At 37.7% G+C, this 27,322-nt stretch overlaps 1 protein-coding gene across 2 annotated transcripts in view; it reads left to right on the top strand.

The window, feature by feature from the left end:
- LOC122808036 (prostate-associated microseminoprotein-like) overlaps nt 1-26,518 on the top strand; it is a 44,262-nt gene extending 17,744 nt beyond the window's left edge. Inside the window, exons 2-3 of one of the 2 annotated variants that reach the window (XM_044079022.1) lie at nt 20,889-20,997; nt 26,128-26,518. In XM_044079022.1, coding sequence (XP_043934957.1) covers nt 20,889-20,997; nt 26,128-26,284 — 266 coding nt within the window. In that variant the 3' untranslated portion in view covers nt 26,285-26,518. Of the gene's footprint in view, nt 1-20,888; nt 20,998-26,124 lie in introns of both variants that reach the window. The other variant, XM_044079021.1, reaches the window with a different exon arrangement.
- Nucleotides 26,519-27,322: the final 804 nt, after the last annotated feature.

The raw sequence follows: 27,322 nt of genomic DNA, 5'->3' as shown, positions 1-27,322 counted from the left end.
TACTGACCATCTAACAAAACTCCAGCTATACTCTGTGGCATATCATCTACTCAGAGGTGATCTCTGCTTAACAAACAAGGCCATGTCAAACCCTGAGCTGTTGGACATGCTCCACTTAAAGAAATCCCAATCCCTCAGAGACACATGCTCCAGGGATCTATACCTTGTCATCACAATGAACAAAACATGCTGATGTGATAGGTTCCTGACCCAGAGACTCCTCCTGCTCTGTAATAGACTTCCCATACATGTCAAGCAGAGCACCTCCTTGGCCCTCTTCAAAAGGAATCTTGACAATTGGATGGGAGATAGGAAATTCACCCTGGGGATCACATCAGTTGCCCTGCTAGACAGGGGTCCAGGGAAGTAAATATTGTGGGAAGAAATATCCAGGGAATTGCTGTGGCTAGGCTTGTATAGGCCCTATGGCCGATAGCCTAGTACCAACCTATGAACCTATGAATCACTGGGAGATATATGTCTCCCCAGCATGTTCTGTTTATGTTAAAGGATAGGTTGAGATACCTGGAGCAAGTTATTCTTGTCCTATTTGATTTGCAGATGTCCAGCATTTCCAGAAAAGCAGGGTCTGAGAACACTTTGTAAGCCAGGCATAGGCTCTCAGAAGCCTGCATGATACTAAGTACAGTGACAGATCTTTCAGTCTTTCCATGTGCTCATGTTTTGGACACCCTGGATTCTCCTGGTCACAAACCTCTATGTTTTCTCCAGCTACTGCAGATGTCTGATGAGGGAAAGACAGAAGGGAGGATTGCACTCAATTAGTGGTCTGATAAGGGTAGAGTACACCAGAGCTATGACATTCATGGGCTTGGATGTGATGGCCTTATTTATGAGGTGTGCAATGTAGAATGTGTGTCTCACCACTATGGACACATAGGGATTGAAGTGTAAATTGCTATCAACATGTGTTCCCAAATCTCACAACTCTGTGTCTGAGCTTAGAGGAGTGTTATGTATGTCATAATTAGCAGGGGTACTTCATTGCCAAAGGGGACAATGAGGCATTTTTTGCTTTAAGGTTCAGTCTGTGAGTTTGGCACCAATCATTTGTCTGTGGACATCAGAGAAATAGTTTCCAAACCATTTAGGGCCCAGCACAGATCCTTGTGGTATTCCACTGGTAAGTGGTCTAGTGGTAGAGGTGCAGTTCCCAACTTTGATAGTGTGTGTTCTGTCGGTGACACAGTTGGCTATCCATCTACTAATGTATGGGCTAATTCCCAGATGGGAATTTTCTCTATGATACCTGAATGGATGATAGTGTCAAAGGTCTTGGATAACTCATCATAGGTGGTATGTCCTGTTATCCCTCATCCAAGTCTTTGAGGTCAGTATCAAAAAAGTCCTCTAGGTATAATAAGCAATAACTACCCTTGACAAAACCGAAATGTGTTGAGTCAAGTATGTTTTAGGTCACCTATGTCCTATGGATAAGGTCCATGCTAATTCCTTCCTTAGCCTTGCAGATAAGGCATTTTAGGCATTTGGGTCAATAGTTCTAGTTTTGCATGTTACCTGCTTGATGTGCACTGCATATTACACAAAATTTGATATTACTTTCTGTAGTGTAGATGACAGATTTGCGGAGAAAGTACTGAGACACCAGGGCTGCTGTGCTTGAGTGTAGACAATACATGGTTGCATTGTAAATATGTGACATATTGTAAGACAAGGCATTCAGTTTATGTTTCCAGATGTAATTCCATGTCCCAGACAGGAAATTGACAGTACACAGCAGTAATACATAATAATATTTCCTTTTCCATAGAATGGTGAGCAGCAGGTTTGTGTGACAGTTGGTAAAGTGTTTTTGTATGCGAGATAAATATTTTTAACACTTTCCATCTTTGCACATAGTTAAGTATTGTGCAAGAACAAGCCATATTCTGAAAAGTCGGAGGGTTATTATTATGTCTAGGGAACACACCTGTTGCTTAACTGACTCTGTAGCAGAAGGTGTAAATGCAATGACACATTTTTTTTAAGCCCATACGATACTGGGTATGAATCCAGATGTATCCAATACTTTTAAAGACCTTTACATAAACATTGATAATGCAATGATATTAATTCTCTATAGTGTATGTGTTGCTGTGTGTTGGCACAGCACATCAGGGTTAAATGGCATTAAATGAAGGTAACTGTAATATTGTGCCAATGCTCACCATTGCTGGAATCAGTACACAATGTGCACCTTCAGGCGAACATAGAGCCCAAAAGTGAAGGGATCCATTGCTTTTTCTGTTACTTATGTGTGTTGTGTGTGATTCTATTTTTGACCAGATTAAAGGTGCTAAAATGGGGGAGATAGGGAAGTGGTGAAATGGGGAGCAAACAGGGGGAAGAACAAAAGGAAAGCAGTATAGCAATGTGCGGGAGGGAGGCAGGAAAGAACCATAGCTATTCATTTATTTAACAGTGTAAACTGAAAATATGTGCAGAATATTAAATTAATTTAGACTGTCATGTCTACAAAGAGGAGTGACAACAATGCAATTGTGTTGTATAGCCAATTGGGCTGAATCAAGTGTGTCAAGAAGACATGTGTTTGAAATGGAGATATATATATATATATATATATATATATATATATATATATATATATATATATATATATATTTTTTTTTTGTGGGACAGGTGACTTTTTGTTTTTTTTTTAATTCAGTAAGAGAGGAGTGCTGGGTAAGGGACATGGGTATGTCTGGGTCAGGTAAGTTGGGTAGATGAGGAAGCAAATGTAAACATGCAAGACAAACAAGAAAATACACAGTGATGGTGACAGACCCAAAATGCTGGGGGGCACCATGACTGGGGTGAGGGAGGAGACAACGCAGACACATGGACACCAAGCTTTGAGACAGTGATAATTGAGTCCTCACACAGTGGACTGACACCACTCTTCACTTCCTCGACTGGTGACTGGAGTGCTTGGCATCTCCTCCACCTCCTATGAACCATGAGGGAGAACAACCTCTCCATCTGGTGTAGGAGTGCACCAGTGGTGTGATGCATGACCCTACGCACCACCTCTGGTAACTCGAGGGTGATGAAATCACCACCTCCACCACTGCTAATAGAGGTTACCACTGCACCAGCTTCTGAGGTAGTACTACCTGAGGGTACAGGTAATGCAGGGCCAGCAGAGGCAGTGCTGCCAGGTGACTCCCAGGCATGTTGGGCATTGGTGCTGGAGCAGATAGAGAGGGGCAGGCTGATCTACTAGGGCTGGCCTACCTGTGCTGTGTAACATTTAGTGATGTGGTACACATGGAAGACATCAAGACATTTTGACGACACATAATAGAAAATAAAAAAAGAGAGATAAAGGTTAAGGTGAGTGGAAAAAAGAGATAAAATTAGTACCATAAAATTAGCACCATCATATGTAAAATACAGTACATTAATACAGTTATACAACTATTTTATCTGAAGTATTACATTTCAGTATAAATCCTAACAGATGCATACTATATGGCCTAATGGTTAAGGTGTTTCCCTTAAAAACACAAAGTACAGGGTTTGAGTCTCACAAAGGATAATTGGCTAGACTTAAAATGGCTCGCAAGGGCAGTTAGCTTAGTACTAATCTATGAACCTATGAACCTATATAACAGGTTACTGAAAGTAATCCTTAAAATGTGCACATTTTGCACAAATGAGTGTTCCAGTTATACAGATTACAGTTTACAGCAGGGCATTTGTGTCATTGGAATAAAGTTTTTAATTTAATGTAAATATTATTGAATAAATAACAGTATTGTATAGTTGTGAATTCTGGTATTTGAACCCACAAGCTGTGACTACAGCCTAATAATGGACTCTTACAATTGGTTTGTCCTACAGACTAATGCACGCATACTTGCCTTTACAGTTGGGATATGCATGCTCAATTTGATACAACTTTATAAAAGACTAAAAAAATCTATTTAAATTTTAATGCTACAATAACACTTCTCTTCTGCTGTATATAAACTAATTGCTTCCTTCATTCTCTACAATCAAGCAAAATGAGCTTGCTCACTGAACTCACACTTAGTGGCAGCCGAGGAAAGAACAGAAAAGAAAAGAAGAGCATTATGCATACAATTCTTGCCTATATTTAGCTTTTTAAGTCTTACACATACTCTCTTAATGTCACACTAACACAGCTGTGGGATGTCTGCAGTCTCAAATTCCTCCGATCAGCAGTTGACCGTATCCCTTTTTCTCCTGTGTAGGTCATTAAAATGATGCCTACATTGCTCTCCTGTGTGTGGAATACCAATGGCACTGGATACAGCTTGGGCCAAACTATTCCATGCCTCAGACTTGTACTAGGAGCCAGAATACTCCCCCTGCAGAAGTCTTGGGCTGTGGTGCTTTACCAGGAGTCAAATAAACATCCTGGACTCCTGGACACCCCACCTCTGTCCCCTAAACCTGCACCTTCCACTCTAACATGAGCCATGTCTACCAGCCGAACTAGAGCAATGGAGACTGATGCTTTCCCACCAACTCCAGTTATCATGTTTACTGGTAGTGCACAAACCCGCGCAATAATGCCAACTGTGTTTGTGCACTGTTAAGCAGAGAGCAGCAGTGCCAAGCAGGGAGGAATTAAATAATTGCAATTGTAAAGTTAATCTGATATTTGGCCTTAGTTTGAGGGGTGTCTACTGATGTAGCCTGGAAATATATATTGGAAATTAGAAGGTAACTGTTAGGTGAGTTAGGTTTGCAGACATGCACTGTGCTCATAAATGTAATGACATGACACATTTGTTTTTATCTTTATATACTAAGAAAATTGATTTTTACACTGTGGGATTCAAACCTAGGCATAAGGGACAAAACATGTTCTACCACAGGGTTGATTTTCCATTTTTGCCACAGAAGAAGTGGTGTTCAGACATAGTCAGGAATCATACAAAATACAGGTGACAGTATGAGCTGTTATATATGTATGTGTGTGTGACTCAACAAGGTTCTTGGCTAGAGATCCAGTTGTGTATGTGTTTTAGGTAACTGTGAAGGCCACACAGGTCCAGACAGAATAATTATACTTACAGAACTATTGTAAACAGTATACCCTCAGTCATACATCTGAAAACACAATAATGGTGTATCACCCCTCATACATATAATTCATATCAGCTCCACTATCTAAGGTGTTATAAGTGAAAGTGAATATAATGGAAAGTGGAACAATAGGAAAAGTGTATTGAATATTCTGCATCAGAACACAGGACCATGGTTATGGCAGTCATACCCTTCCACCTGTTGTCAAAAGAATGTTGAAATAACACTTGTCTATTTTTCAATTCATTGCTATAAACTGTACTGTCACAACAGCAATAAAAAGGTTTGCACACCCTGTACTAGAACTCAGGACCATCTGTACTCCAGCCCTACACTTACACCTGCTACCACAGTACTAGTTACAAGAGCTTCCCTACTTTACTAATCATTCTTAAAGTCTCTGTGTTAAGCACCACACAATGCTGCATAGCGGGTTTGCGCAGTGCCCAACAGAATTAATTGAAATTAACAGGTTTCAATCATTAACGGTCTGAGTCCTGTCTGCAGGTGTTCTGTCTGCTTCCTTGGTGGGCTAGTTGTCCAGTTTGCTCAGTGCTGTGCTTCATGAAAATGACATAAACACAGCCAAATTTCCTCTGTTACCCATGATTGTGCTAAGCAACACATTGTGCAAAAAAAACAAAAAAAAGATAAAAAACAAAAAAAAAAAAGAAAAAGGGACAAGTAGTTGAAATGAGGAAAAGTAATCTATGAAACACACACTTAAAAATGTTGGTTCACACAAGATATTTCTACATATGAACCTTCAGAACACAGGAAGGGTGCCTTATCAGAGACAGTTCACATGATAGCACTTTTAGCATTTCAAAGATGGTTTGATATATAAAAATGTGTCATTTGCCTGTTCTTTTGGGGGAGCAAAGCTGTATTTTGTTATGGCACAAACAAGGAAATGTTGTTATTGTTATTCTCTTTTTTCTGCATCCAGCCTGTTGTTTGTATTTCAAATTTCTAGAATGTTTCATGTTTCTCCAGTGGGTAATACTAAAATGCTACCATTTCTGTTTTATCTGGGAACAGTTATTTTGTAGTTATGTGATACTTATGTATTATCCTTCTATTGTCTTTTAGGACACCTAGTACTGTGCCACCCAGGTGTCATAATCCTCAAAGACCACCCTTCACTGATGCTAAAAATCAAGTTATTGATGATGCTTTTAGACAACATGGTGCCTTCCTGCTTGAAAGGGGATGGGGAGAGATCTCACGGAGAATGCAGATTTGGTGGCAAATTGTCAGTTATGTTAATGCTGTGGATGGCCACAGTAGGACACATGAGCAGGTGTATCATAGGGCCACTGACATGATCTTAGCCAGTGGGCAGTGATCGGGTGGCTACCGAGGGAACCTGCTATACAGCCACCACTAACACCAAATGAAGAGTTCCTTTCCACTGTCAGGGATCCAAACAGATCCCAGGAAAGTGCAGAACAGCAAGTCCTCAACACTGGTTCTACTCTTTCAGAGACAGCAAGCATATCCCAGGAACAGCTTCCAGGTAAGCTTTTGTATATCAATTGTTGAACAGCATTGCATAGTAAAACAATTTAAATCAATACGTTACTTCTGCTTCACACAATTTTTTTTTTTTTTTGGGGGGGGGTTGAAAATTGCTACAGTTAACAACACATTCTAATTGATTAGCTTAGGTTGGAGTTGTCATCCAATTTATTGTTGGAAGTATAGTTAATGGACATATAAAGGGGTAAAAGTATTACCCCCTGTGTTACTGTTAATTGTGATGATGTTCTCTTTAACCTTTGCTTAACTTTTTCCAGGACCATCTTGCATGCAGAGGATACCCTCATCTGCAGATGGTAAGCTAAAGATTTTTATGTCAGTAATGATGAGCAATTCAAAGAAATTTCTTAGTGTAAAAAACAAACAAGTCCAAAGCGCCACAAACCTTAAAAGTCATCACAAAATGCACAGTAAACTCTAAAATGACTAAATTCAAATAAAACTAAAACTTTAAAAACTTTAACACTTTAATGTTGTAAGCACTTTCATTCCATACATAGAACTTAATCAGAAATCAATAAAACAATTCATCTAATTTAAATAGCTATACAGTCACATGATTTTACTTCCTAATGTATTAACCCTTTCCTCTTTAATACTATTTTTTAAGATTCACTGTCATTCATACAGAAAAAAATGCATTAATTCAACCTAATTTGTCAGCAATATTCCTTCCAATCTAGCCCATCTTCTGCATCAAACCTTTCATCATAATTAAATACTTGATCTATGACACAGAATTTAAAATAAACTTTATTCCTGTGACACCTGTGTACTGGCCCAGCAACGAAGGAGCGTCAAATCTCAGCATTAACACCAGTGAGGGGCGTCCATATAGGGAAAAAGATAACAGATAGACATACAGTAAAGTACAATTTACCTTAAGAGCAAACAGAGATCACAGTCAGTCTGGGGCTGGTTTCTCCCTTTCTCTCCAGATCCCCTAATAAGACTCCCCAATGGCACAGCTATATGGTCCAGATCTCAGGCTAGTGGGCAAGCTAAAACCTCCAGCACCCTCCCTGTCCAACCAGTGCTTCATATCCCTCGCCAAAGTAGCTGACACACACACACACACACACTTTGAGATAAGAGTTATATATAACCAAAGAGACACTCCTGGGGAAGGCTGGCACAGGTTCTCCAGCTGTGCCACTTTTACCCAGACTATACAGTAGAAAACAATGCCACCACCCACTAATATTTATCAGCTACCCAAAAGGCCCTTATGAATGGGTGTCCAATTATACTGTGTAATATTATTATCCAAATGGTAAGTCCAACTGAACAATCAAGGTTTATTTGGAGTGACTTGGCCAGTATCACTATATGCATGCAATTTACTCTAGAGCTTAAATTATCTCTACACAAAACAGCCACAGTTGAAAGGTTTAAAAATATTTAATAATAAATAATAAAAACACAAGACAATACTTCTTACTACACAGTGCTAGCCAAGAGTTCAGATATCACAGAGAAATGTTTAAAATAATACAGTAGAAAAGTTCTGACATCACAGAAAAACATTTAGTCTAATCTTCCTTATTCCTAGCTATTTCTAAGAGAAACACTATAGTCTAAGATCCTACTTACATACAAACATAGGCAGGGTGTTGAGTTGGATCTTCTCAAGACAAATGCCTAATGCTCTAATTCTTTCTGTCCTTAAATTGATAAGACAGTCCCACTGATTCATTTCAGATTACATTTCTTTCTGATTCCCAGGCTAACAGAACTCAGAGGTTAATAGCTCTTTTCATCTTGCAGTTCATCAGGAAGCCAGAGCAATAAAATAAATTATACATGGAAATTCCAGCCATTAACATAGGCAGAATGCCTCCCTCTAGACATCTCGGCTCCGAGTTTTAGATCACAGAATTTCACAATTCTTGACTTATCAGCTTTGTTACAGCAGACTGCACTGTTGTTACATTTTTGCAGTTCCACATCTAACACAGCCTTTTCACATTTACGAGAACAAGCCTGTGGCTTATATTAATATTTTGAAATGACAGAATTATTTACAAATTCTATCTATCTAGGCTGGCAGCCTTCACCTATCTTCACAATTCCTATCATTAAAATGCAATTTGCAAACATGTTTGGCCAATGCATAACTTAAATCTGATTTCTCCACAGCATGTTGATGTTTATAGACTCTCATATAGAATTCTCTTAGTGTTCTACTTATGTAAAAAGTCATATAGAATCCATATAAGGCAATATACACAACATATTTAGATCTGCATGTATATTTATTTCTTAAATTTATTCCAGAATTTCTTGCTTCCACATATACTCTACCTCCTTCTACAATGTGCTTACAAAAATTACAATGGTCACACTTAAACATCCCTTTTTTAGACATAGTAGAACCTTTTGGGGACATGTATCTATTTTTATAAAAATGTTCTTTAAGGTTCTGTCCTCTTTTAGAAGAAAACCTGATTGTCACCTAATACATTTTTTAGCTCCAGGAAATTCATTATAAATGTCCAATTCCCTTGTATTATTTTTTTATCCTATTTTCATCTACTGAATTTTCTAATATATATGCCATACAAAACTCTTTCTTTACTCTTACTTGTTTTTTTTTATTTTCATTTACCTTACCATATTCAAATACAGTCCCCTGACTTCTTTTGTTTTTAATTTCATCCATTATGTTATTCACAACTAGTTTAGGATAACCCCTATTGTAAAATTTGTCTTTTATAGTTTCATATTCAGCAAGAAAGAGTTTTGCATCATCTGTCAATCTATCAATTCTAGAAAATTGACTCTTAACAATATTTTTCTTAAGACTTTTCTATTGCATGCTGGTATAATGCAAAATGCATTATTTTGGATATCCTTCTTATAAATCTTAACCTTTAGTTTATCTTTACATTTATGAACAGTCAGATCTAAAAAACAAATGCTTTCTACTCCTACTGTGAAAGTAAATCTTAATCTGTAACATTATTTAAATACGTAAAATAAAACGTTTCAGTTCTTCTAAAGTACCACTCCATAAAATAAGTAAATCATCAATAAAATGTTTATAAGTGATGACATGCTTAAAAATTCTGATTTATAGATACATTCCCTCTCCCAGCTCATCATAAACAAATTGGCATAGCTGGGTGCCATTACAGCATTCATCACCACCCAATTGTTTGTTGGTATTTTTCACTATTAAAGAAAAAATAATTATAACGTAATATCACATCCAGTATTTCCGTAAACAATCTAACTTGTTCATTTGAAAAGAGCCCTGATAAACATAATTCTCTATTAACCATTTCTAACCCATCATCATTAGGAATAACAATATATAAAAACATTACATCTGCAGTAATCAATTCCTAATGATGATGGGTTAGAAATGGTTAATAGAGATCTATGTTTATCAAGGCTCTTTTCAAAAGAACAAGTTAGGTTGTTTATGAAAATGCTAGATGCAATATTAAGTTATAATTATTTTTTCTTTGATAGTGAAAAATACCAACAAGCAAATGGGGTGATGACGGGTGCTATGATGGCACCCAGGTATACCAATTTGTTTATGATGGGCTGGGAGAGGGAAGTTGTCTATAAATATAAAGTTTTATTGATTATTTATTTATTTTATGGAGCGGTTTTTCAGGAGAACTGAAATTGTTTTTGATGTATTTAAATAATGTTACAGATTATTTAAGATGTACAGTAGGAGCAGAAAGTATTCATTTATTAGATCTGACTATTTATAAATGTAAGGAGAAACTAAGGTTTAAGATTTATAAGAAGGATATGCAAAATATTTTTTTGCATTACACCAGTATGGATGAGCAGAATCTTAAGAAAAATATTGTTGAGTCAATTTTCCTAGAAATGATAGATTGAAGGATGATACAGAATTTTTTTCTTGCTGAATGTGAAATAATAAAAGATAAAGTTTACAATAGGGGTTATCCTAAACTAGTTGTGAATAACATAATGGATGACTTCAAAAACAAAAGAAGTCAGGGGACTATATTTGAAGATGGTAATGTAAATGAAAATAAAAAAACAAGTTAAGAGTAAATAAAGATTTTTTTTCATGGCATGTCTATTAGAAAATTCAGTAGATGAAAAGGGGATCAGAAAAATAATACAAGGGGACTGGGAGTTTTTAAATATTTTAGTGTGTGACGATGTCAAGACTGTTATCTGTATTGCTGTCTTCTTCTTTCGGCTGCTCCCGTTAGGGGTCACCACAGCAGATCAACTGTTTCCATTTCTTCCTGTCCTCTGCATCTTGCTCTGTCACACCAACCGCCTGCATGTCCTCTCTCACCACATCCATAAACCTTATCTTACGCCTTCCTCCTTTCCTGTTACCTGGCAGCTTCATCCTTAGCATCCTTTTCCCAATATAATCTGCATCCCTCCTCAGCACATGTCCAAACCAACATAATCTTGCCTCTCTGGCTTTGTCTCCAAACCATCCAACCTGGGCTGACCCTCTAATATACTTATTCCTAATCCTGTCCACCCTCGTCACACCCAGTGCAAATCTTAACATCTTTAACTCTGCCACATCCAGCTCAAACTCCTGCCTTTTTGTTAATGCCACTGTCTCCAACCCATATAACATAGCTGGTCTCACCACCCTCTTGTAGACCTTCCCTTTCACTCTTACAGGTACTCGTCTTTCACAAATAACTCCTGACACTCTTCTCCACCCACTCCATCCTGCCTGTACTCTCTTCTTCACCTCTCTTCCACACTCACCGTTACTCTGAACTATTGACCCCAAGTATTTAAACTCATCCACCTTCGACACCTCTACTCCTTGCATCCTCACCATTCCTCTATCCTCCCTCTCATTCACACACATAAATTCTGTCTTAGTCCTGCTGACCTTCATTCCTCTTCTCTCTAGAGCATACCTCCATCTCTCCAGGGTCACCTCCACCTGTTCCCTACTTTCACTACTGATCACAATGTCATCTGCAAACATCATAGTCCATGGGGACTCCTGTCTGATCTTGTCTGTCAACCTGTCCATCACCATTGCAAATAAGAAAGGGCTCAGAGCTGATCCTTGATGTAACCTCACCTCCATCTTAAACGCATCCGTCACTCCCACTGCAGACCTCACCGCTGTCACATTACCCTTGTACATATCCTGTACCACTCTTACATACTTCTATGACACTCCTGACTTCCTCATACAATATCACAACTCCTCTCTAGGCACCCTGTCGTATGCTTTCTCTAAATCCACAAAGACACAATGCAACTCCTTCTGATCTTATCTGTACTTCTCTATCAACACTCTCAGTGCAAAGATCGCATTGCTGTACTGTCTAATAATGATAGCACTGTTATCTTTTTAATGTATATTGGAATATAGTAGTTTAGGTATTCATTTTCCTGTGATTGTTGTTTATTGTCACAGGTGATCCTGACAGTGGAAGTGTGGGACTTCTATCACATGATGTCAGAGTATAACCTGACTCTGATGATTGGTGGTGGCCAAATACAGGCAAAGTCATGGAGTGCAAAGGTTGAATCTGACTTTGAGGTTGACATACAGCCATTCCCTGTAACTCTATTGGACACAACCAATAGTCCTATGTCTATTCATTCCTGTGAGCACTCAGCTATTGGACAGGTGGAGGTCAAGACAATTGATCAGGGAATTGTGGTTACTGTGACTATAGTGCCTGTTACCTCTGTCCATAGCCAAAGTGTGGGCGAGGTACCATGCAAGAAGGTTGTGAGGTGTGCTCAGAGGAGGCCTGCTGTCCATCCTCCACCTGATCCAGGTGTCTTCCTGTGCCACTCACCATATGTTTAGGGCCATCATGGAAGCCCAGGCATATTTCAATAGATGCTCCAAAGAAATACTTAGGGTTGTAGGTGTGGCACAGGATGACATGTGTGACTGCTTTCACCATGTTGCTGATTCAATGGATGGGATAAATGACACATTGGAATGAGTAGTGTCTGTGATAGAATGTCTACTGGGAGGGAGACAGCATCCTTGTGGGTGTAGGTCAGCCACATCATCTGCTGTTAGCCGTAGTGTTTGTGCCTAATCATGCTTCCATAGTGGCAGTACTCCCACTGTTCCATCAGTGGGTAAGCTGTCCACACCCAGACATGTCAGAACATAGGGTCATGGTACTGGATGTCCTCGTGAGGGGAGCTCATCCAGCAGACATCAGTCACATTCAGGTCGCAGCACTGCATCTGACCGTGGGCATGAATGTGCCAGCCCAATCCCTGGCAGAGCCAGTTCTCATGGTCAGGGACAACAAAGGTGAACTGCCACTTCTACCATGCATGGCTCACACCCGTCTGACATACCAAGACACAGAGCTAGCACAGAACTTGCTGGGTTCATGCAGACACTCACACATCAATTTCACCTGGAGGACACATGCATAAACACACACACACACAACAGTTACGCTGTTCAGCCATACAGCTTAAAACTCATTTTGTCTCACTTGCCATTTGTTGGTTTATCCAAATGTCTGCCTACTTCTCTTTCTTATTTACACACACACACACACACACACACACACACACACACACACACACACACACACACACACACACACACACACTCACAGACATTTCATGTCAACCTTGGCTCACTGCCCCTCCACACAACACCCTGTGAAAGTGATGATAACTGTGCCATATTCCTGTTTTGTATTTTTTGGATTCAGTGATACATAAGCTTTGTGTCTGATGCTCAGGGTGCATAGCTGACTTAGAGCTTAGTATCTCTGCATTTGTGACGTTGAACTGGTAATTGTACCTTTGACTTATAGTGGTCTTAGAAAGTCAGACAGTATATAGCATCAACATTTTCCAACTTTATTGCAAATGATCTTGTGAGGGTTGTAAAGTCTGAAACTGAAATGTATATCGTTACTTTCTAACATCTTTCTTTAATGATTATCCAGTATAAATGTATGGTGCTAAACTGAGGGTATGCAGTGATCATCATTACTTTTGAGAGGTATGACTGTGTGAATCTTTGATGCCTTTGGCCTACTACTTAATAATGGACAGATATAAGTCAAATATGTCTCTGCTATCAAATGTTGAGGTCAGTTCTGTACAAATCTCCCACCTTTTACTTGTTTCCACTACCATGTAACAAAATGCAAGGATATGTCAGTTATTCATATTATTACACAATACACTCCAGGTTCAATACTTACCTTGTAAATCCAGCAGTTGTAACAGTTTTAGTTCAGGCTGATTCTGTCTGATGCAAGCAGAACACAGCAAATACATGAGGAGGTAAAGGCTGTGAGAGTTGCCTGGCATCAATGTTACTATATGTATCTGCATAGGAGGAAGGTTTTAGGTCCTTAGGTGGTGAGTGAGTGTGCTATGCATTGTCTCAGCCAATCTGAGGGCATATTGAGCACACCTACATTTGGCTACACCCACAGCAGCTGCTTGTTCCCCCTCTGACTCCTCACCTGCGTGTGGCTGTGGTGACCTTGGCAGTGGTGGTGGGAAGTGTGCTTCCTCCCCTTGTTGATCATGCTGAAGCTGTTTTCTCAGGATGATATTGTGCAGCACGACACATACTGTGAATATTTCAGTACATGTCCGTGGACTGTACTGCAGGGCTCCCCCACATGTATCTATGCACCAGAACTTTGACCTCAGCAGCCCAAGCATACACTCTATGATATTTTTGTTTGAGCATGTGCCTCATTCAGCAGGTGCAGGGGTCTTCAGCAGGTGTGTGTGCATTTCTGATGGGTGTCATCAGCCATGGTTCCAATGCATAACCTGCATCTCCCAGTAAATGATCCTGTGGGATATCACCCCCAATGAACATTTGATACAGTTGGGAGGTGTGTCAGATATGTGAGTTATAGTAACTGCCAGGGTTGCTATCACATATGTTCAGGATGTATCCCTTGGCATTACACATGACTTGGCAGTTAAGAGAGTGGAAGCCCTTTCTATTAATGTAGAGCTGTTCCTGTTTTGTGCCAAGCTGGTGCCTTAATTTCTATATGTGTGCAATCTATGGCACCCTGTCCTTCAGGGTAGTGTGCTACAGGGTAGAACTCCTGCATATTTTTGGTCCTATCCTCAGGACTATTGGAAAAATATATGTGGCCACTGGTATGTTACAGCATAGCATTCAAGAATTCATGGAGGATCTTGGATGCTGATGCCTGTGACACACCCAGCATGTCCCCTGTTGGTCTCCGAAAGGTACCTGTAGCTAAAATTCTAAGGGCTAGACATACCTTTGGCTACACTGAGATGGGTTCCCTCTTGGTTTGTCCTGGCTCTGAGGTAAGGATGACAGAGGTTGCAGATCTCCAGTAATGTGTCTCTGTCCACCCTGTATCATGCTGCAATCTCCACATCATGTAAGTTGTGATAAGTTACCCGAGGTATGAAAACTCTTCTCCTTCTTGGCATTGGTCTATTAGCAGCAGCAGCATAGACTTCAGCCTGTTGCACATACTGATGAATTAAAGCAACAGCAGCCCCTAACATTGTTTCTGTGTAGACTGATTTCCATGGCTGTACGTCAATAGGTTTTGGAATTTGCAGAGAAAACTGCTCTGAGGCTATACAGCTGCTTTATAGTAGCTTGTTGAATAGCTCTTCCCTCTTGGATTGGCTGGTTAGCAGACAATTTGGCTGCTTTTGCTGTAATTTGCATGCCACAGTGATTACCTTGTTTTCACAGTAGTGTTTAGCTATACACACTGTACAGAGCTGCTTACTGAATCTAAAATGGTGCACTACCATGTGCACGTCACACAGCAACACACACACAATGCAAATGAACCATGTAAGCTTTATTGAATCTGGCTGTAGGTCTATTTCAGTGCATCTCACTATGATTCTAAAGCTACCTGTCCAGTAGGTATCAGTCAGTAAAGTGGCACTCCACCTTCTCTCCACACCTCCCAGTCACCACTGGTGCACCACAAGACTCTATCCTTGTTCCCCTCCTCTTTGACATCCTCACTAACACCCTCCACACATCCATATAATAAGCCTCCCTAATACAATACCCAGATAACTCCTCACTCATATGCACATCTGACAACCTGGCATATCTCCAAACAATTACACAGGAAGTTTTAAAAGGCATTGAAACCTGGCTTTGTAACTCACAATGTATGGTCAACCACCCCCCCCCCCAAAACAAACCTACTTCTTTTCCCCCCATCTCTCTTTCATGAAATAACAAAATTTAAAATCTTCCCTCTTAATAATATAACAATTGAAGTCACTTCACATTTCAAAACCCACCACTGTATAGCACTAAAAAGCCTAAATTGGTTCGAACTACGCCATCAATTAACATATAAACAGTTTCCTACCACAGTAGAGATACATAGGATTGGTTCCTTAGCAATTTTAGCCACTAACTCAAGACGTGAGCATTGGGAGACCAGGTCAGAGCATAAGGAGTTGTTGTGGCACCTGAAGTTGAATGCCATTGCTCCTCCAGGTTTAAATGACCACACTTCAATTAATTCAGTTTTAAAATTTCGGGTAACCAAATTATGATAGCATTTGTGGAAAGTGGTTCCTGGACAAATTTTTTTAATGGATGGTTTTAAAAATAACACAATGCACTTTTACTTTTGGATTGTTTGTAAATACATTTTTTTGTAATATGAATTTTTTTATTTGGTTGAAACATTTATTGTAATTTGAAAATGTATTTTGTAAGCAAAATGTTGATTATTCAACCCTTGTCTCTTTAAATATAAATTGATACCATTGGAAACATTAATTAAATGAAATGATGTCACTGTTTTAACTAGTTCTGATGAAGTCCGTTTTAAATTTGTGAAGGGTGAAAATGCTCAACTTGTGACACTTTGCTGGATAGTTGTTCATTATTTTTGAAATAAATAGTTCAAAATCAACATTTGACTTAGGTTTTCATTGTAAGGATCTATTCTCTGCCCCTTTTTTGTGGTTATTTGCTTGGTTGGTGCACTGGAGCTTTTTTTGGATGTTATAGTTTCTTACCAGCTATAAAATTATCCAGCATTCATTAGTTTGTCCAGCACTAAATATCATTGTATAGAACTATGTTCCCAATCAGTCCTTATGATCCAGTGACTAAAACCATCCCTCTGTCCAAAAACCTATCTACTCTGCTATGCATGGTCTGTAGTAATACCAAGCTGATAAGTTATGAAAGTCCTTACCTATATCCATCAGGTCAATATCCTCCCTCTGGTCCTTTAAAATCATTTCAAAAGGCTTTCTATCCAAAACCTGGCTCTGTTCTTGCTCAGCCTCAGGATAAACTATATCCCTGAATATGAATACGTGCCTATTCATATCTTTCACCTCCTTAGTCAACCTTCTTCACTCACTTCCTGACATCAAATAATTTCTCTCTCTTGATTTTCTTTTTAAATATGCCATAACCCTGTTTTTTACTCACTTCACAATTGCAACTCCTGTTTGCCTTATACTATCTTACCTTTATTTTCTTTATAAATCGGCTAAAATTTCTCTAAATATTAAATCATTGTCATATAAATGGTATTTTTTTCTTATCTAATGTTTTCACATTATGTCTAATTTGGTATAATTATTTAAACTGTAGATGTGTTCATATTATTTTTGATGACTGTAAAATTATTGCTCTTAAAATGATTTTGTAATACTTTGGAACACTTCACCCCAGGCTTCAACTGAAAATGGACACCTACCCATGCAGATATTCCTGATAATCAAACCCTTTTAAGTGGAAGCCTGAGGAGAAAAGCTCCAACATACTAGACAGATAATTCTAATAAATCATTTGCAATAAAAGTTCAAAAAGTGAAAAAAATTATAAAAGAATAGACTAGCATGTGAAATAATCAAAAAAGACATGAGATAAGATATTATAATAAATAGGAACTTGAAACATTTAATCTAGAAAATAATTGTGACAATACAGCATTTGCAGTTGGAGACAAGATATGATAGTAGGAAAAATAGCACGTAAGATTGATAGAAGATAGAGAAGAGAATTGAGTTCAGTATTAGAATAGTATGTTAAAATCTAGTTGATGAGAGAAGATTTGGCTGTTGTAAGAGGGTGCAGGGAAGTGACCTTTTGTACCTTTGGAATATTTTTATGTAGCACTGAATATAGTGGCACAGTAGGAAATCTACCTGTCTGTTGTAGGGCTCAGTCCTTGTCTGTGTAAAGTCTGCATGTCCTTTTTTTTTTTTTTTTTTTGATTCGCGGTCCACCAATTTTTTCCCACACTCAAAAACATGATTGGTTACCCTATAAGTGTCTATATATATTTTTGTATCTATTGCTATTACTGAAACCCATAATCTGGCTGAAAAGGGTGTATGATGACTAGTTAATGTATTTACCAGTTAACTTCTTCTTTTGGCTTTTTCCTGGTTAGGGGTCGCCACAGCAGATCACCCGTCTGCTCATGATTGGCAGTGGAGTTTTATAGTGTTGAGTTGCCAGCCCAGTGCCCAACCTTACACAGAAGGCACACACACACACACTTAGGGCCAATTTAAAGTGTCCAATCTACCTACAGCATGTCTTTGGGATGTGGGAGGAAACAGGAGCACCCAGAGGAAACCCACACGAGCACAGGGAGGGCATGCAGACTCCGCACAGAAGGCACCCCAGCTGAGAATTGAACCACAGACCCTCTTGCTGTGAGGTGGAAATGCTAACCACTGCACCACCGTAGCCACCCTTTATTTACCAGTGAACAGAAGATTAAATACAATTTATAAATAACTACAGCTTCACTGCTGAATAGGTAGGCTGCATAATAGCAGAATTCTAGTAGAACACAGAGTCAGAGGTGGCATGGACTCAAAAAGGAAAGACTATGCAAAAGTTTGAGTATATTGATATGACAGAGGCATTGTGCTATTGGATAATGCCACAGTGGGGACAAAAAGGGGTGTGGCACACTACTGCAGCTTCACCAAGGAAAAGCAATTAGATGTATTCTACCTAGTAGATCTGCAACTTGTGAATGAAAAAAATGTAGACAGGTTCATCACGTCTTAAGCCTGCTTATGAGACAGTTGTGTAACAGTCAGTTGGTGATAATACAATTAATTTAGATAAATGAAAAAGAGAGAGATGTGATCCCACAAGATTTTAGAAAGACTGGTCCATGGGTACTATACCCAAAATCTAATAATATATCCCAGTGGTTAATGTATTAGGCTGCAAATGAGATAGATCTGTGAACACAGCTGTGCATAACTCAAAGCAAGTCTTTTAATTAAAACAAACCTCATGGGTGCCCACTAAATTAGGTACTTGTCTTTGTGGATCTTAACTGTTTACCTAACTAAATAAAGATACACACATATGGCATACCTCTCAGTTGTCTCTGCTTTTGCCGAATGTCATGATTTTGCTTCCCACTTTTGTCCTATCCCTCATAACATTTTTAATTTTCTGGTAAATCAAGGAGGATTGCAGTAAATCAATAATGCCAGTCATTAGAGTTTTATACTTCCTGTTTCTCAAAAATGCATGTTGATGCAAAACCTGTTGTTCTGTTAACATTTTAAGTGAATTAGCATAATATTTAAAATTGTCTCTGATTCTGAGCCTCTGCCCCTTTATTATTTTGGTTGTATCTGGAATTTATGAGGAAAGAAGTTGAGAGATATGGTATATCTCAAAGATTCTTTACTGCTTCACCAGCCTTACTACTAAATGAGATTGTAGAATAGCAGATTGAGAGTTAAGTGTTAATCACAAATTTGTTCAAAAATGGCTCATTCAAATGAGTTAAAATATTAAAAGAGTTTGTAGAGGACAATAAGGACATATGTTTTGTAAATTATATTGGCTTTAATTGCTAACTGCCTGATAGCCATGTTTATGTTAAACATTCTTAGCAATGTTGATGGCTGGTTTATTACTATTATAACTACTTAAAGATGCTCAGCAACTTCAAAAAGTAGCTGTCAGGTTATAATCGCTGTAGTTTGTGCTATAACATATTTTTGATAATGTAAAGGCTATCACATTGTCATTAACACTATATTTTAGTTAAGTATAATAGCAATCCCTTTATCTTGCTGTGCTGTTCTATCCAGACTATTTATTTATTATTTGTTATCCAGGTAAGTGAACTTGGTGGGTATATGTTTTTTGTACTGGAAAGCCCAAAGTACTTTTTTGATATCCAAGGGATTCTCAGGGACTTTTCTGGGATTTGAGGGAGGTTTACTATGAGACAGAGTACCTGTGATCTATACTTCCCTTAAAGATCAATTTTAAAGTGTCAAAACTCCGTAATAAAAAGGCTTATAATTTTCCCAATCACAACATTGGGCTTAAGTTGACTAATGGATTGTAAATTGATATGGTATATATATATATATATATATATATATATATATATATATATATATATATATATATATAAAAGCATTTTACTGAAAAAAATAACTATTAAAAAGTTCTGCCAAAGTCATAAACAGGCATCTAGCCATTCTCTTTCAATCAGTATTGTCAAGATGTACTTGCATCATTCTGTAAGTATGACTTAAATTATTTCATAGTGTAATTCCTATACAATTGTAAGCAATGGATAATCTGCCAAACTGTTAATCAAATCAGCAGTCTGGTAGAAAACTAACTGCTTTATAGTTGTTTAAAAAACTGCATTTCCCTGCCATTTCACACATTTTTTGGGGGGTACCATTAAAGTGATGCAAATGTCCCCATCAAATGAATACAACCACAGAAGTTCATTGTCCAGTCTCTGGCTTTGGTGAGACATTTAAAAAAATATTTTCAGAAAAAAATCCTATATAAACCATTTATTTTTATAATCTATTAGGAATTATAAACCCAGACATGAAATTTGGAAAATGATCAAGATGTTTTCTTGTTTGAATTTGATGTTTTCAATTTAATCTTTAGCAAAGGAATGGTGCAGAATGACCTAGGTATGTGACTGCCCCTGATGAACACTATGGTTAGTGCATATGTGGAAGTATGAGTATGAGACCAATTTGGGCCTTGAATACAGGGATTATAATTACCTTGAACAACTACATGACAATTCCTTGCTTTGACCATACACAAAAGGATCTCAGAGGTAATGGTGACTCAACAGAGAACTGGATTTGTATGTAGAACCATGTGAGCCCAAGAACTCGTTGGTCAGAAAGTAGAAAAGGAGAAATAGAATGTAAGGAAGAGTGTATAGCAATACAACAGGATTAGAAATCAAACTAAAACAGTAAAAAGTAACAGAACATTTTTTTTTATCTTTCAGGAACTTGTAAACACAATGGACAGCTGTATGGGATCGGTGAGACCTGGTTAAGAAAGGACTGTTATGAGTGTACCTGCCTAAGTCCTTTTGGAGTTGGTTGCTGTGATGTGTACGTACAAGGTTTGAATTTAATTTTTCATCACATAAAGTAAGACCGATTGCTTCTCCTCGTATAAATAAATGTTTCACAGTATTTTATACATGTTCCAACTAGGAAGGCACATAAAAGTGTTATATTTTCAGTTTTCTCAAAAAGGAAAAATAATATTAAAAAGAAAAAAGAAAAAATATCCACAATACAGAATGATAAATGAATGTTTTGAAAGCAAATACTTAAAGATGGGCTCTTAGTAAAACTACTGTATTTTAGAATGATAGTAAAACTGCTAACAATAATAGTATTTAGTACAGTAGTTTTCTATGTTCCTTTATTTAAACAGTTTTGAAACCAGGTGTCATCCTCTATTTGAAAAGTCAGTTCAGATGGAAAGGCATTGATAATATCATTGCAACATTATTTTCTATACTTATTGATTAGTCTGATCTCCTGCAAAGACTTAACAGATGTACCCTATTTTAACTTTAAGAGGGTACAAGTATACAGACCTTTCAGTAAAATAGGTATATGGATGGTTCAAATTATAATGTTTAAATAAAGTTTATATGTATGTCTGCATTTTGTTTCTGGAATGCAGCAACAAATCGGGGAATGCCAAGATGGCACATTATTTAAACTTGTTTAAGTAGACAGAATAGGACAAAAACCTGGCTAGAAGTGTCATCAGAAATGAGCAGTACAATCTGTCTTACAACACAGAAATGCAGAATGAATTTTGGAGGGACTGACAATAATGGCTTATCATAAGGAGATCATTACTGGAAAATGCTAGAGCTGACAAAAATGCAGTGTCAAATAAAGGCTGCTTAGACCATCCATTCTAGTCATTTTCTACCCTATTGAATAAGTTAACAGTCCAAATTAATCAGCCTCCTAATCCCAAACTACCTGCCTTATGTTTGCTCCTGCATTTTTGAGTTTTCAGTTTGCTTTTTATTTCACTGTCTCATAGGTATGACATATTAAGTGTCATTACTCTCTCAGGGAGAAAAAAATCTTCACATCTCTCTAGGTTTTACCATTTCTTTTCTTAAACTATACTCCTTAGGTCTAGTGCAACAACTGTTACAAAATCATCTAGCTTCTTTGCTGCTGTAGGGCATTATCTTGAAGTACTTGAACGTTTCTAGCCTAAAACTCCATTCCTTCCTTCTCTACAGGATAAATGTATTGGAATTGGTCACTGTCTGTTTATAAACTATCTTTTTCTAGCCCTGCCATAATTATTGGTATAGCCTCGGAATAACATTTCCAAATGAACCATGATTTTAACTGGGCAGATCACACTTGCAACCAAGGCAATGGAAAAGTTTGTACTTTGTTATGAAGTTACCCCTCATGCTTGGGAATCTTATGTATTGTTATTTGTTATAATTTTACTATGATAAAAGATTCAATATCATATTTTTGAAAACATTCACACATTTTTTCTGCTAAATATATGAACATATACCATTTTTCATTCATTTCAATTAGCACACAATTGCCCAAATTAAGGCTGCACTGCAAAAGTCAGTGAAGGTGCTAGTGCTAGTAGGTTGGGAACCTGCCTCATTTAGTTGCCCTTCTAAGTAATATATTTGCATTGTTTTTGTCATCTCCTAAAGTGAACGGCCTCTAAACCTCCACACAATTGTCCAGATGTAGTTTCTCCAGCAATGGATACAAATTGAATATTTTCTACTAACAATGTCTCCTCCACATAATTCATTATCCATCTAATGGTCCTCAATACCCTCCTGTTTTGCTAGAGTACAATAAAGTCATGTTCTATGAAAAAGCCCACAAGTATAGTTCATTTTTGTACTTGCACTACAACTTTATACACTGCAGTTGTAAATATTCAAGCAATGTATACATCTAAAAAAAAGTGTACTTTTGAGCATTCCTCATCTTCAGCAAGTCATTGTATAGCAGTTATAGTGCAGATTTTTGTTTCATCTGTTTCTGTGGTATGGTTAGATTTTTGAAAGTATCATCAATAAATATATAGATAGTTCAGTATCTGAGCCATCACCCTGCTTAGGAAGAAGACATTGGATGGCGCAGTGGTGCAGCGGTAGCTTTGTTGTCTCACAGCAAGAGGTTCTTTGGTTCGATTCTCGGCTGGGGTGTCTTCTGTGCAGAATCTGAATGCCCTTCCTGCATTCATATGGGATTCCTCCAGTTTCCCCCCACGTTTCAAAGACATGCATCTGGAACATTTCTCCCTGGACCTCTGCTGAAAATTTGCTTCATTCTAAGTCAAACTTTATCGGTAAACAAATGTTAAATAAATAATCGTTCTTGTTTCTGAGTGCACTTCACTTATAATGATCATCTACATCTTGTTGTCTACCCAGTCTGCCAGAAAAGATGAGGGCCCAGGACTGCTTTGTTGTATTTTTGTAATTTATGTAAAAATGTATTAATAATAAAGAAAGGCAAACAGATCCATAAGAGCAAGGTATACTTGTCCCACAACATCTGACCATATCTCTTTGTGCTTGACAAAGAACTAACTGTAATAAATAACAATTTACATTCACCTATTCCTCTAGTTAGAGCAGCCTCATATCTTTCTTAACATTTTTAAGCTAACACTTCCTTAAGAATACAGGGTAAAATAATTTCTTCACTTTCTTTCTGAGCTGCTCATCTCAAATGTTACCTCAAATCATTAAACAAGATCCCCTTTTCTTTGCAGATCTTTTTTTCAGAAAGATATTATCCACTAAGATGTTATAAATACTTCTGAAATACTTGAGCATTTCTAACATGTGTCCTCACTTTTCCTCAAAGATTTTTTACATTAGGTTATTTGGCATTATTTAATATAAATAAGGGGCAGGGACAGCTTCCATTTTCCAACTGTCAACTGTTTTTTGATCAGCTAGTGAAATAAAGTTATTAATCTTGTGCAATATGTTTTCTAATATGGATCCAGTCTGTAATGTAGAATACAAAAAAAAAAACACTGAAGGAGTGAAAAGTTAACTGGATACAACAAACCAGAAAACTTGAAACTAGAATAGTGTAGGAAAGTAATGTGAAAAAGTAATCAAATCTGGATCTGTCACACAAGTTTGACTGTAAAAGAATGTTTGGGTCTTGCAATCAGTAAGGCTGAAATAAAAAAATAAACCTTACCAAAATATGTACAATTTAATGAAAATAAAATCAAAATAATCTTGCCTCTAAAATGCAGCCCATTGCTTTTAGTGTTTAACTAAAAAACTCAGCAGTACATGACAGAATATAGAGATGTTATTTTATGTCACTCTCTTGTCGGTATGTAATCATGCAGTGATCCTAGTTTTTTCTCTAACTAGATATGCTGACATTTAATGAGCCAACATTTTTTTTTTATCTAGAGATTCTAAAAGGTACTTCATTCAAAAACTTGTGTAACTCCCATGTCAAACCAGCATAAACCGTTGGTACTTCTGGGTCACAATCCAGAGGTTTTCTCAGAGAAGTTTTGGCTGGGATCAATAAGAAAGTAATTGAATCGTGCATATGGTTCTGTTTTATATGTCATTATCAATGTTCAGCAATCTGTATAGCACAGCTTGAACAAACTGAATTTTACAAGTATCCATATCTATTTAAGCATCGCATTTGCCATGCTGCACATGGTAGGTGGCTACCTTACTACCAGATCACTTAAATACATATAGAATTACTGAATGATTCATGAAACAACCTACTAATGCTATGAATTAGTACACTATTAGGCTTGTATAAATGAGCTATGGAGCATGCTGTAAAAACGTGTGCAGCTGTGGCAATTATTCAAGTGTTGCAAATAGAAAAAGGTAAATGGCAGTCCTCTAGTGCCATTATTCATCGCCTGGTAATACATGAGATCACTCTGTGATGTCCTGTCCAGTTGTGTATGACTCTCATATATCCATATCTGTATCAGAAACAGTTGTCGTGTGTGTGTGTGTGTGTGTGTGTGTGTGTGTGTGTGTGTGTGTGTGTGTGTGTGTGTGTGTGTGTGTGTGTGTGTGTGTACAGAGGGGCCAGTTCAAGCACTGGGTTGTTACCAATGTCTGTGAAACACTCTAGGCCCATTAGAAAATGCATAGTAGGTAACCAAATTATTTGTATAACCTGTTTACAATATTGTCACTGAGTATTCAGGATGAAGGTAAGCCCTGTGCATCAGCTTGTTGCCTACGGAATGTATGCCTCTGAATTGCAGATAGCTGTATTATTTCTTATAACCTGTGAAAATACCCTTCATGTTGGAAAAATTCATTCAAGAATATAGCTTTTACAGAGCATAGAGATACTCATTTTCCCAAAATTGATGTCCCTACTTCTATATTCTCAGAAACAGGTATGCAAAATATAAAGCTGCCTTTCTTATTCAAGATGTTATGATGGAAACATACCTTACAACTGAACAAAAAAAATATTTGTCTAGTAGTGCAAAATCAGATTGCCCAGCTAGTGTAGACTTACTGATCAATTGCTATCAAGTTCCTGGGCTTTAAATCCAAGTGAGAAAGCTTTGTTCCATGGTAGGCCTTTCTACTAGCAGGGTCAGTTACATCTCCTGTGCCAACTTCCAGAGTTGCATGGCCATTCGGCACATGTGGTAGGAGTTTGTGCCTCCCTGTTTACTGATGTACTGCATTACTGTGGCAGTGTCAGTCTTTATAAGTAGAGTGACTGGTTTCCACTTTGTCTTGAAATCATTAGTGCTCCATGGTAAGGTCAAAAGTTTAAATCTTCTTACTGAATAATTGAGGAATGACACAGATGATGAAATATATTTCAGGCCTGAATATAAGTAAGGACAAAACAGTCCAGTAATATTTAAAAAAAAATGCCTTTTAAAAGAAGAAACTCTCCTGTGAAACTTTATGTGCTTATTATATGAATGGCTGTTGTACTAGAAATAATGTTTTCTGATTGAGAGAATGAATGAGTGTGTGTGTGTGTGTGTGTGTGTGTGTGTGTGTGTGTGTGTGTGTGTGTGTGTGTGTGTGTGTGTGTGTGTGTGTGTGTGTGTGTGTGTGTGTGTGTGTGTGTGTGTGTGTGTGTGTGCGCCCATGCACTTGTACTTGAATGTTTCTTTTTATTGTTTGCTTCACTGTAATTTATATAATGTGTTCATTTTTTCAGCAGTTTACAGCCTGTTGATTACCCCGAGTGGTGTGAAATGATTAAGAAACCAGATACCTGCAGCACAGTCATTGTGATGAAAACTAACCATAAAATAACCTGCCATGAGAGCAACTCTCACAACCGTTTCAGTACTCAAAGAAGAAACATTTTAAAATGAATCCACATTCTAAGACTATCACAATACTCAAGTTTGGATGTCACGGCAATGGACAATTAATCCAGGGTGAAATGTCCATTTTCCTAACTACAATGCTATGTCATACAATGATGTATTCAAACATATTTTCCATGATAAAACTTCACTTTTCTTGCAATTTGTGTTTAACTGGTTGATTTATTTAAGTGAAAGAAACATGAGAGCACCCATTCTCTCTTTTAACTTTTTTTTGTGAAATTAAAATAAAGAACAAATCACATTACATATAAGATGAACAGATTATGTGCTAAATGACATGCAATGATGGGGAACACAGGAAAACTTGTGTCTTAGCCTCATAGAAAGAAGTACAACATAAATGTTAGTCTGTTAGAGTCTTGGATCTAAAGAACTCTTAAAATGCAAATTCATTCACTGAAATGAGGGAGCTCATTTGCGCTACACAATGTTATCTGCAAAGGTTTTCAGATATAGGGACTTTTGCCACTGCTTCTATTTCTTACTTGCCATTTCTCCTCTGGTACTATAGCTTACAGCTTTTGCCATGTTTTCATAGACAATGTAGAATCTTAGCAAGATCATAGGCTAATTGGAGTCTATTAATGTGAAATTAACTTCTAAGTCCTGAGTTTTCTTCTCTTTCCACATCCACTAACTCAGCATGTACTATGACAACAATGCATGTTCCCATGCTTTGAAATTAAACTGTGTTCAAGACAATTAAGTGATATTCTAGCTAGTATTTGGGTGGTAACAGCCCAGCAGCTAAAACTGCACCCCTTCATTGTGCAGCAGGGTCCTGCGTAAGCCTGGCCCATTTCTTAAGATAGGTGACCACAGTAGAAACAGGTAGGGTGTGCCCAGTTATGAAAGCTAATGAAGATAGGGAATCTGGAGCTCCTGCCCTGGGGGCTAATAGATTAGAATTGTGACAGAATGGTTCAGTTACAAGATTACGCTGCATCTGTGTACATTGGTATCCACAGTGGTAACTGTAAAGCTACAGTAAGAAATACCATGGCAGTAAAAAAGGCAAAC

The sequence above is a fragment of the Protopterus annectens genome, chromosome 8.part0 (genome assembly GCF_019279795.1).
Source record: "Protopterus annectens isolate FY-2018-M chromosome 8.part0, PAN1.0, whole genome shotgun sequence".
Lineage (NCBI taxonomy): Eukaryota > Metazoa > Chordata > Ceratodontiformes > Protopteridae > Protopterus > Protopterus annectens.
Note: the sequence above shows the minus strand (reverse complement) of the source record. Positions and strands in the feature narration are given on the sequence as shown.